Source organism: Pituophis catenifer, unplaced genomic scaffold, assembly GCF_029215685.1.
Source record: "Pituophis catenifer annectens isolate HBS135680 unplaced genomic scaffold, rPitCat1.0.hap2 SCAF_6, whole genome shotgun sequence".
Lineage (NCBI taxonomy): Eukaryota > Metazoa > Chordata > Lepidosauria > Squamata > Colubridae > Pituophis > Pituophis catenifer.
Genome location: NW_027256886.1, coordinates 39,941,176 through 39,954,196, shown reverse-complemented (window position 1 = coordinate 39,954,196; position 13,021 = coordinate 39,941,176). Strand labels below are relative to the sequence as shown.

At 35.6% G+C, this 13,021-nt stretch overlaps 1 protein-coding gene across 1 annotated transcript in view; it reads right to left on the bottom strand.

The window, feature by feature from the left end:
• The window catches only part of INPP5D (inositol polyphosphate-5-phosphatase D), a 77,207-nt gene that overhangs the window by 49,361 nt on the left and 14,825 nt on the right, over positions 1 to 13,021 (bottom strand). The window contains exons 3-4 of the mRNA XM_070945255.1: positions 4,957 to 5,107; positions 1,145 to 1,310 (exon numbers count right to left, since the gene is read on the bottom strand). Of these exons, the coding sequence (XP_070801356.1) occupies positions 1,145 to 1,310; positions 4,957 to 5,107 (317 nt within the window). The remainder of the gene's footprint in view (positions 1 to 1,144; positions 1,311 to 4,956; positions 5,108 to 13,021) is intronic.

The window sequence follows — 13,021 nt, the reverse complement described above, 5'->3', positions numbered from 1 at the left end:
ATTCCATGGATTATCTTCTGGTGTTCTGCATTGATTTTTATTTGAGGGATCAGTTACATCTTTAAGAATTCTTGATGGGGTGTCAGGAGTGAGTTATTACAAAAATGTCCTAGAATAGTGGTTTTCCAACTGTTTCAGACCATGGGAGCATCATTATTTAAAAAAACCAAAAATCCTGGAATACCCATTCAAGAGAGATGGGGCTTCTCAATGTCAGCTGATAAAGCACTGCCATTTCTGCTGTACTTTAGCTACTAAGGGGGGGGGGGGAAAGCTCTCTGCAAGAGACTAAGGAGGGAAAAGGAAAACTTTCTCCAAAAGTCTTTTTTCCTGCCTTGGTCCTGCAGAACCTCTTCAAGGTCTTGAATTCATAGAATTCTATTAGAAAAACAAATTCCTAGAATATGTTATCTTTCTGCCTGAGAAAATCACACTGAAATATTTTAGGTGGTCAATTATTACTCCTGGATGTCCATTACAGTGTAAATTATATCATTTATGTCAATTAAACATCACTTGCACATTACACACAAATGCAATTTGTGTAATGAAGTTATGATGTAAATGATATAAACTACCATGAAAGACATAAAAGAAAAGCAAATTTTATTCCCTCATCTGGATACTTTGGTTGAAACAAAGAGCTCATACATTATTTGGGGAAGATATTTACACAGAAGTTTGGTCCATTTCATCTGTAGTCTGCTAAGAAAAAGGTTTATTAAAGTTTTGTTGTACATAATTCTTCAGTAAAAGAGCAAAGAATTCATTCCATTTCTCTGCAAATTCCTCATCCTCCCTGAGGAAACATTTAACAACTTTGTCATTTAAAAACTTAACTTTTAGAAATTCTTATTGTTCTCTTCGATTTTTGTTTGCCTCTGGGTTTTTTGTTTTTGTTTTTTGGCATTCCATAGTACCACTATATACTTGTTTTGCCAGAGGGTTTTTTTCCTCATTAGCTTTCCATTTCCTGAAGGAAGGCCTTCTTAGCTCTTACAGTTTCCTGGACACCTTTACAAAGAAATGCTCTGGCCTGTTCCTAGAGTTGTCTGGAAACCTTTTTTCAAGAGAACTGTGAAAGGAAATGTGGAAAATTCCAAACTTTCTCATTCTTCTTGAGAGAAATGGTGATAGAACTTACTTGCTGGTATCGTGGTGCTGTAATCGCTGAAGCAAGGTTTCAGAAAGAGGTTGTTTGCTAGCTTCTGACATCTGGACATTATCACTGGGTAAAAGCTCTTCCTTTGTTTCACTTACTGGAACTGAAATGCTGCGTGGAGGTAATACAGGTGGAATAGGCAAATAATCTGTCACCAAAAGAAAATATGCACACACTGTGAATTAGGGACTCAAAATACTACTTTAATTGTTTAAAACATTCTCCTTTTCAATGGGATACTATTCTTACTAGAGAATACTTCTCTATAGGGTAACCTCTGTGTATGTTGATATGGTACAATGACAGCTCGATAAAGATTTTGGTGACTTAAGTATAAATCCTCACATAGACATGAAAGTAATTGAATGACCATGGTATAGTCAGTATGTTTCAGCTTAATCTATTTGGGGGAAATTATCACACTTTATCAGATAATGGAAAAAGAAACAGGTGGTAGCAAATAATTTTCACTAAGAACTCTGAATTTGTTCTAAAAAGTCAAAGAAGCCAGAAAATCTGGATTGAAAATTAGTTTGAGCCAGTGCTATTCAGATATGGGTTTTAAGTTTTAATTGGAACTATTTCATGTTAAGTGTTGAGTTAGGTACACAACAAGGAACCAAAGACAGATTCCTCAAGAAGCTTCATTGTACAGTTTCTAATGGTTCTTATATGCACATATTTGGAATCCATGATATTATTTTGATCTTACTTTTTGTACACCAGGAGATAATCACCTCTTGTTGCGTACACGTACACACACATGAAAACTCAATTTAACAACTTCACTTCTGACGCTTTTTTAGGAACTGAATTTGGGCCAATGGGATAAAAAACAGTTGTGATATATTTGAAGGCCTCAACTTGTTCTATTGCATTCTCATTTATTTCTCATTTATGATTGCATCTAGAAGCTTAAAAAGACCATAATTTCAGTTTCTTCATAATTAATAATTAAATAGTTGACCATGCAGCAAGAAGCAATTGATTTTAGAACTCTCCTCAAACCAATGGGTGAAATAGAAATGATGGCTGCATGTAAGAGATGTGTGATAGGTCTACCAGTCAGGTTTGGAGGAAGGTGTTCTAATTTTGTGAGATTTGCCCCATATCAATAATATAGAAATTAAATAAAAAGGGGACTAGAATATAACCTTGCTTTGCACCCTTATAAGTAGGCACCAGGCCAGAAAAATATCCTGGCTGTCAAGTCTTATATGGATAAGTAATGTTATGCCCTAATAAGGCCTAAGAAGTATCAACAGAAGATCTCCCCAGTTTCAACCACAATTATTCACTGGAGACTAAATTGAAGATTGTTTTAAAACCAATTAAAGCCACATACAACACCCCCCCCCCAAGTGGGAATATATACTGTATTTCTTAGTTAGATGTTGTAAGGCTAAGCATTGGTCCATGACTGATCTCTCTATCATGATCCCAGCTGGCTCTTCTGCAAACATGTTTTCCTCTTCTGACCAGTTAATGCATTTCCAGTAAAGATTCCTGTGTGGAAGGATCTATAACTCAGTGGCATGAAATATGACTGAATCTGAAGAAAAAAACTTTGACAAATGAAAGCTAACATTACATATTGTTCTGGAATTTATTTCTGTGTTTACGTCAAGTATTTATTCTTAAAAAACACAAGGCACCAGAACTATAATTTGACTTGTCCAGGCTGCTCCAGAGTTGCCTGATCAGCTGGGATGCCCCAGTTGACTGATGTCCTCTTTCTCTGAAGTAAAAAGTTGGTCTTCTCTAGACCCACCCACAGTCCAGAATCATGAAGGAATGATTCTCATATATCATTCAGGTGCACGTAAATAAAGTCCTCCAGACTTCCTTCTATATATGTGGAGATGGGAGAAAGGTAGCAGCAGGATAGTATCCATTTTTCTCCCCCTTGTTCTCTAAGAATTAAAACTAAAGAAAAACAATGGTACCATTGGTAACATCCTCCTTTCCTCCATCCCTCCCTCTCTCTACAGATTTTATTAAAAGAGCTGAAGCTCATTTCATCAGATTTAGTACATAGATGGATTGATGCAGATTTAAATTTAGATGAGCATGCAGGGAGAAAAAGAAAAAAAGAAAGTTATTTTATGCAGATGCAGGTTATATGAGACAGTGGAATGAATAGTCTAGATGCAAAGAGTATGTAACAAGTGGTCACACAAGGTTGCACCTATGAAGGCATCAGGGGAAACACAACCTTCAGAAATGGGGCACAGTAAACAAGAAGTGGAGATCAGAAATAAAGATAAACTATTGTTGAAATGAAAGACTTCTGAATATTGAATTGTAGGGGTTAGAGGTTGTATGGAAAATAAAAGCAGAAAGGAAAGACGATTAGAAGGTATGAAAGTAGAGAGTCAGATGAGCAAAGTGGGGTGGAGCACAGAAGTTTGGCCAAGAAGGAAAAATGAGCCACCACAAGGAAGGAAAGGAATAAATGGGTACCGTAAAACAAAACAATTTTTTAAAAAAATCGAACTGTAAGGTAGAAACACAGCAGATCTTTTTCTTTCCTGCAGCAGGAAAACATAAAGAAAAGAAATTGGGGGTTTTATTTTTGAGCTGTTGATGCAACAGATTCCCCTTTCTCCAGCAAACAAAATGCCCAAGGATGGTCACCAGCTTTAGAGGCAAGACTTTAATTTCTAATAGCTCTAGCATTATCTCTACATTATGATTAAAGGTTTCTTTCTGTTTTAATCACTTGTATTTCCACTCAGCTATTGGAATAATATTAATAGAAAAATCTATTAATAAGTACAACCACAAGATCGCTATTTTAATTGGGATTTCCCTGGGAGAAAGTGGGAAGAGTATTACTGAAGACTCCCCTCGGGATGAAGCCGTGGCACCAGCATGTTTAAAGGACTATATGTAAGAACCAGAACAACTACATAGGATTCACATAGAAACCAGTTCTCTAACTCAGGATTAGTCTGATTTAGGTTGAGGCTACAGCTGTATCAAATGTATAATCTTGTGAGCTTCTGAAACATAGTTAAAGCCTTTCTCCTCTGAAAGATTTTGTACATTGTAATTAGAATTATAGATGCGGCTTTCTTCTGTTTGCTTTTAATTGGAATTCTATTGCTTTAACCTTGTTTTGGAGTTTTAACTTTGTAAACCATTAGAAGAGTATATTGCCAAATATGTTTCTACTGTCATGTCAGAAGAAGCAAGACAGAAACTTCAAGTAACATTTTGTGCTTGCATACATCTAAAATGTACTGCCAGAGAAACTTTAAAAAGCTAACGAAAGCAGTATTAAGTAGTATCAGTTTGACAGTATGATCAGTGAAGAGAATAATCTACATACACAGTACAATTCAAAAGTAAAAAATAAACATTTTAAAGAGAATTATGGTTTAACTTGGTATTTATGACTAAAAGGAATACAATACTCCAAAACTAGTAGAACAATAGACCTTCTTGGATTATTTTATTATATTTTTCACATATAACAGGGAAATACCTCAAAGTATATAATTAGGAGACTAATAAAATGCTTTGCATTTTCCCAGGGCATTCTCTACTGTTTGAAGAACAGGATGAGATAATATTCTTGAATTATATTCATTATGGTTGGTTGATAGGCAGTGTTCTGTGTCAGGTTTCAAAGAATTATTAGAGATGTGTATAATAAGGAATAAAGTTAAGTATTCAACAGTCCTTAATTCAACAGGTCAATTCAATTCCACTGTAAAACGGATTACTTCCTGCAAATTGGCAACTTTAGATCAGTAATAATGTAAATTACTATTTTTTGAACTTCTTACCCTGATCTTCTTCTAGATCATCTGTTGTCTCCTCTTCTTCATGCGGGACTGGGAATTTAAGGCTCCGGACCAGCCCCATGTTCTCTTTCTTGTAAAACTCTATCAGTTCATCTAAGGTGTTGAAATATTGCACTGGAACACCTTCACATGCCTAAAGGTGCCACAAATATATATATATATTTGTGTGTGTGTGAGAGAGCGAGCAAGCGAGAGATGGATGGACAGGGGGAAGGGAGGGAGGGAGGGAGGGAGGGAGGGAGAGGGAGAGGGAGAGAGAGAGAGAGAGAGAGAGAGAGAGAGAGAGAGAGAGAGATGTATCAAATATTGCTGGAGATTTTCAACCAAATAAGCATGTTGAAGTGGTCAATAAGACACTTAGCAATACAGTGAAAGCACAGCAAACACAATTCTGTTTAAATATACCTTTCCCCATATTTTTAGCCAGGATTTAGATTTTTTAACAATTTTACGTCTAAGCAAGAATTCCTATTAAGTGCTTCCTTTGAATCCTACAGCCGATTCTTCATATTCTTCCTCTGTTTTTCCCTTGCATACATTTCCCTTACATTTTCTGTCATATAAATTTAATAAATAATAACTAATTTGGTTTAATTTATTAGTCACAGATATTACTTTAAGGTATGGATGCTATACCAATAAGGTGACTCATTTTATTTCCTGGTCTCTTTCATCCAGACCAGTGTCAGATACCATGCTAAAAACCACAGAAGCGGAACATGCTGAATTCCAATCCAAGGGGGAAAATAACCCCTCTTTGTCTTGAAAGATGAATGGCATTGAACAAGACTATCTTACAGGCACCTGTAGCAAGATCACAAGCACATCAAGTCTGTACATGTGTTTCATTTCATCATTGCAAATTCTGCATTCTCTTTCCTCCCCACCTGCCAGCCTCAGCTTCAGTGCAGACCCTTTGAGAGCTGTATGCAACCTAATTTCATTTTAATGTATGCCTATTAATGTACATTCAAAGTGACAATAAAGTCTGTTCTGTTCTGTTCTGTTCTGTTCTGTTCTGTTCTGTTCTGTTCTATTCCTATCCTATCCTATCCTATCCTATCCTATCCTATCCTATCCTATCCTATCCTATCCTATCCTATTCTATTCTATTCTATTCTATTCTATTCTATTCTATTCTTGCCAACTGCTTTTTTCTAGCCATTTAAAGAAAGGAAAGGTGATTGTGTTCTTTCTAAACCGGAGAATAACACAACTAGTTCTTTTCTGACATAAGAGTCAGTCAATCTTTTTGCACCAGGGCTGCATCTTAATCTGTTTGACTGTTCAGGACCTCAGAAGGAAGCAGTGATACTGGATGAGCCTCGAGGGAAGATAAATGAATGTTTAGCTGCCCCATCCCCCAATGCTTCTTTGGGTTGAGATAGACAAAAGATGCTTAACACGTTTTACTGCATTTTGATAAAAAGTGGAAATTTGGATAGCCACAATTTGGCAGCATGACAGTAGAGCATTTAGGATGCAAAAAAAGATGCTGAGATGCAGTGTGTGCATATTCATGTGTGCATGTTCGTGTGTGCAGGTTGTCTGTTGCTCGCTCTGGGCTAGATTAGGTGAAACATCTCATCTACTGTACCTCTTTCGGTTTTAACAGGTTGGGAATAGCAGCTGAAACTGTTGCATTGTGCTGATGTTCTACGAAGAGCAAACCATGCAGAGTTTTCCATTTTAGCTGAACTTCAATTTATATCTGCAAGCACAGCTATTTACTGTTTCACAGTTCCCCCCCCCATCCTTCATTGTCCCTTCCTCTCTATTTTTATTTTCCATTTTCAAATACTAACTGCTTCAATTCTTTGTAATTATGATTCAGATAGAAACAACTTCCTCATTTTTTCTTCACTTTTTTTAAAGATTCAAAGTGATCTAAGATAATGGATAAAAAAAGACCACTAGTTTTTGGACCTAGAGATGACAAATTTACCGATTAAAGTTTCACTCGGTTTTTATTTATTTTAAATATTTTGTATAACATGTTCATCTATATGACTTTTGACAATTTTGCCAGTGTACATAAATAGAAAATATCCACCATACGATTAAATATATAAAAATATGGCTGTAACAATTCTGACTTTTATAAAAGACCATCAACTTTCTGATAATTTCAGATTATTAGTAGATTTTGAAAATGAAGAAATGGCTGTAGTGGCTGCTCTGAATGCAGATATGTACAAGTTAAATTTTTGAAAAATTTATGAAGAAATTATTGCCATGTTTTATTTTTAATAAGGTATTTTTTTATTATTTAATCATTTGAGAGCTCTCTTCTGGAGGTTGTAAAGCAATAGCGCAAATATTTTGAATATAAAAGAAACAGTAATACATAAAACACTTTTCCAGTAGGCAACAGAATGCCTTTGTGTCTTTTGCTGAGATTTAATTAAACATTTAAGGATCAGTATTCCTAGGAAAATATTCTTCTTGGGAGTTCTGAATACTTCCAATTGTAAAATGTAGATACAGTAATAGTAACATTAATAGATGGTTGAAAATATCTATGGAGCTATAGGAAAGTAAAAAGGCTATGAATATGAATATCTCCTCCTGAGAAGGATGTTAATTCTACCTAGTTATTATAAATCAGTTGTTAAATTATAGATTAATTGTGATGGAATGGTCAAAGGGTCTCCCTTTTAAATTAATAACTTTCTTATGAAGGTTTAGTTTTAAATTATATCATTGGATAAGGTAAGAGGTACAAAGATAAGAGTAACAAGTCAGCCATAAAGAATGTGGAATCAGGAAAGAGAGCATGATGGTTACAGATATAAGGTTAGGAAAAAGCCCTCCAACATAATTCCGTTTTAACATTTTTCTAAAAACCAGCAGAGTGTTGGTTGCTTCTCCAAGGACATGCAGGGAGGGCTAGGTGGAGAGAGAAAAGAGCCATAGAGTTGTCATCTCTGTTATTATTATTTTAATGGGAATGCCTGGTCTCAGGTTCTTTGTATTTGACCTTGGTCTTAAATTATTTATCCCCATGTTTTTAATCACCTAATTTCGCATTTGTTTTAATACTCTGCTTAATAATGTCTTATAAAGTTTTGACAATAATTGTTTGAGTAAATTTAATAAATTCTATAAATTTATAGAAAAACATATTAAAGAATGCGACAATATCCAATCAACATATACATACATATATATACACACACACTTTTACACACTTGGTTTTGGTTTTATGAAATAGTTTTATGAAATGAGGAACAGAAATAGTAACAAGCAGTTTGCACAGAAGTGAGAAATAACCACAGAAAACAATCTGGAATGCCAGCTGAAGTCCATAAAAGTCACTATCAGAAGATGAAAGTCCCTGGGCAGCTTCTTCTTTTCTTTCTATTACTGACTTGGCACAGTAATACTAAGTTTAAGAATAAGTCTGTGAGTTTAAAATTAATCAGGCTTTCCAAAATAAAAATCTATTAACTGTTCTTCTGTGCTCCTTTAGGTCAAATAGATCTAAGACTTTAAAGATCCATATTTATCACTTTATAATATTTCCTTATTCCTTTATAATAAGGAAACAACTGGATAAACCAGGAACAGAGGGGGTAAAAGTGCCATGGACAAAAGAGTTTTGATGGGAGGTGGAATAGGTAGATAAATGATTTTAGTGCTTTTCATCAGTTAAAGCTGGTGATGCATAATTTATAGTCTAGTAAAATAGCCTGCCTATCTTATCTAATGCTACAGTGAATGAGGCTATTGCAATGCCTATTGCAACTCAGCCTATCAGGAGGCTGAGTTAGATCCTAGGTAGCAGCAGATATTTGTTTCTCTGGGCGCAAAGAGAAAATATCTGTTGTGAGCGCCACATAGGTATCAGGAAGGGCATCCAGCCAATAAATGCTCAGGCCTGGCTCCACCCCATTGCAAGGGATTACAGGGTTGTTAAAAGAAAAAAAAATGCGGTGCTTCTAGGGGCTCTCCTGGTAGAATTAGGTAAAAAGCAGCAGCTAAATGTTAAAGAGCTAGGCACAAGAAAAACATGTATCTATCGTACTTAACCAAATATATTAATTCCTTCTTCACTTCTTTAAAATATATAACTCAAAGTATAATTTTTCTCTTTCTCACATTTATAATCTAGGACTAGGATATCAGCAGATACACTGTGTCTTCTGCTCATGGTGCTACTTTTGTGGGGTAATAAAGAAAGCCAACTGTAGCTATTTAGATGTTTACTTTTTTTCCTGTTTCTACTGGCATGGAATGAGACAGAAATAACCTAAAGCTGAAACCACTATAGTAAAACAAATATTTTTCATATCCCCATTCTGGAATTGATTTAGTAACTTCTGTGGAATTGATAGAAAACAAATCCACTATAAAATGGCCAGGATATAGTCACATTGGCAGATTTTCATGAAATTTATTTTAGTCTCCCCTAAAGCCAAACTCAAGTAGTAGTGTACAATTTCCCTGGGAATAATTTATGCTAAGTCTCTTCTGACTTTTGGCTAGCTTAACTTGCAATTCTGTTTCAATAATACCCTAAAATGAAAAGGGGTGAAATTTAATTAGTTTCTTCCTCTCTTAGCATTTTTAGATTGAATATAAATCATACATCTCCCCCCTCCCCCCTCCCCACCTTTTGCACTGATTTTTATTGCTACAGAACTTGCCAAGAACCCAGAGAGTTGGGCAGGGAGTTTTGTTCTTTGTTAACATTTCAGATTTACAGAAATGATGAAGACCGTTGTGAATCTATTGTAAATTACTTCTAGTCTCTCCCAAATCATAAACTTTTACATTTCCTTCTGAATAAAGAACACTATAAAAATATGGCTATAGCAATTGCTTCAAAAAGAGGGTTTGGAATCAATATTGAAACCAATATTAGAATCATGAAGAAGAATTATCCTAATATGAATTTAAAAACTCTAAGCAACATGCAGAGTAATATATTGATAAATACAGTAGCTTTAATCTAAACAATATATTTATTAACTATAAAACATATTAGAAAAATTATCCCTAAATTGCAATGGCTATTTTCATAAACCAATGCTTTGACTGAACCACTTGAGATCAATAGAAGGATCAGGTAGCAATACTTCTCCATAAAAAAACATTTCATAAATTTAGGGTTTTTATAGTCCACACTCAGACTTACCACTTTATTTGTCATATGGGAGAACAAGGCATTTGCCACTGTTGTAAGTTCTAAAATGTGCAGAGCATTATATTATCAGTACATACCAGTTACATTTAGATTGGCCTCCTGTGAAGAACTGGAGATGAATTAGTAACCTGATCATGTTTTGATCTACAGATTAGTTTATGGTGCTTTGCTAGCCATCAAGACAATCTTTTTTTTAAAAAATTAGGAACATTTAATGTCTACCTTCCCAACATTGTGCCTTTCAGATGTGTTGAACTACAAATGCCACCACTGGACAAAGCCGCTATGGATGGATCACTCAATATATTACATGCTTACCCAAATCCGTGTTTTGTAGAGTAAAGTACTCCTTTGGAAATAAGAAAATACCATTACAAAGTAACCATAACAAACAAGCCACCTCAAACTAATGAAGGTTGGAAAAGTAAGCTTTTTCTTACTTGTTCTCATTTGTTATATATATTCCCATTATCACAGATTAAAATGGGAACAAATCCACTATATCTGCCATAGGAATGGCAAAATTTGAAGTTTGCTTCAGAGAATCTGTAGGGAATGATGAGGCTTAGGATCTGGGGATAGCAACTTCAACACAGATTATTTGGATGGCCATTACTGACTGAACACATATGTTTGATTCGTGGCAGTGGTGAAAGTTTCTATTCACATACTGGGGATGGAAAACTACCATCCCACCAGCAGTTTCACTTTCTGCCAGCAGAGAGTAGTGGGAAGGTAAAGTCTCCACCTGAAGCTTGACTATTGATTACATGAATGGAAGTATTTTAACATCTTAAAGATGTGTTTCATTCCATACCTCAGAAATAAAGCAGGGTTCTTGACAGGTGCTTTAAAACTTTTCTTCAGCTAAAAGGCTTATATCAACATTATCTTAAACTCTTCTATAAACATACTGTTGTAATCCTATAACCTTAGAAAGACTTGCAGCTGGGGAAAAAGAGCTTCTTCCCAAAATACAAGCCAACCATAAATTAGACTATTTTTAAAAATCTATGCAGAGAAAAGGAAAGCAGAATGGGGATGACAAGGACTGTGATGTAGGCTGGAATGTCTGACAGCAAACTGTTCATAACTTGTCTCAAGATTAGCTGTTCCTGAAAAACATATATTTAAAAAAACTGCTATTCATATTATATAAAGAAAGTCAACACAAAACATCGTACTACTGACATTTTAAAGATATTTTATTTTTTGCTTTTAACTAACTGTGGAAATAAAAGAAAATTATGAAAGGATGGTGGGAAAAAAGAACGGATTAGGATTTGAAAATGGAAATATTCCTCAACATACTTCAGGCTTGTCCAGACAGTTAAATTTATATTCGGTTTCTACTTCCATGAATTTACTCATAAATACATAAATCAATGGATTTTATTACACTACAGAAATATAACCAGAAATTTGAAACAGGTTGAAAAAAATTAATTAAATGGATGAAATTCATGATGATAGGCAACAATGTCAAAGGGAATATTATCTACTTGTGTAAATACTACAGTACTGTAATTACCCCCTTCATGGATCACTGCCTTGTTGTGGTGAAGAGGCTTGCATAGCTCAATGAAGCTATGAGCTATGCCGTGCAGGGCTATCCAAGATGGACAGGTCATAGCAGAGAGTTCTGACAAAATGTGATCCACTGGAGAAGGAAATGGCAACCCACTCTAGTATCTTTGCCATGAAAACCCCATGGACAGTACCAAAAGGCAAAAAGATATGATGCTGGAAGATGAGCCCCTCAGGTCGGAAAGTGTCCAATATGCTATTGGGGAAGAGCAGAAGGCTAGTACTAGTAGCACCAGAAAGAATGAAGCGACTGGGTCAAAGCCAAAAGGACACTCAGCTGTGGATGTATCTGGTGGTGAAAGGAAAGTCCAATGCTGTAAAGATCTATGCTCCATAGGAACCATGAATCAAGGCAAGATGGACATAGTCAAACAAGAGATGACAAGACTGAACATCAACATCTGAGGAATCAGCGAACTAAAATGGATGGGAATGGGTGAATTTAATTCAGATGACCATCAGGTATACTATTGAGGGCAAGAATCCCTCAGAAGAAATGGAGTAGCCATCATAGTCAATAAAAGAGTAGGAAAAGCAGTACTGGAATACAATCCCAAAAATGACAGAATGATCTCAGTTTGAATCCAAGGCAAACCATTAGTAGTCCAAGTCTATGCCCCAACCACTGGTGCTGAAGACGATGAAATTGACCTGTTCTATGAAGCCTTACAACACCTTATAGAATTAACACCAAAAAATGATGTCCTTATCATCATAGGAGATTGGAATGCTAAAGTAGAAAGCCAAAAGATAACCGGAATAACAGGCAAGTTTGGCCTTGGAGTACAAAATGAAGCAGGGCACAGGCTGATAGAATTCTGTCATGATAATACGATGGTCATAGCAAACACTCTTTTCCAACAACCCAAGAGACGACTCTACACATGGACATCACCAGACGATCAACACAGAAATCAGATTGGTTATGTGCTCTGCAGCCAAAGATGCAGAAGCTATACAGCTCCTGGTCAGTAAAAACAAGACCAGGAGCTGACTGTGATCATAAGCTTCTCGTTGCAAAATTTAGGCTTAAATTGAAGAAAGTAGGGAAAAACACTAGGCCACTCAGGTATGAACTAAATCATATCCCTGATGAATATACAATAGAGGTGACAAATAGATTTAGGAATTAGATCTGATAGACAGAGTGCCTGAAGAACTATGGATAGAGGTTCGCAACAATGTACAAGAGGTAGCAACTAAAACCATCCCAAAGAAAAAGAAATGCAAGAAAGCAAAATGGCTGTCTGAAGAAGTTTACAAATAGCTGAGGAAAGAAGGAAAGCGAAAGGCAAGGAAGAAAGAGAAAGA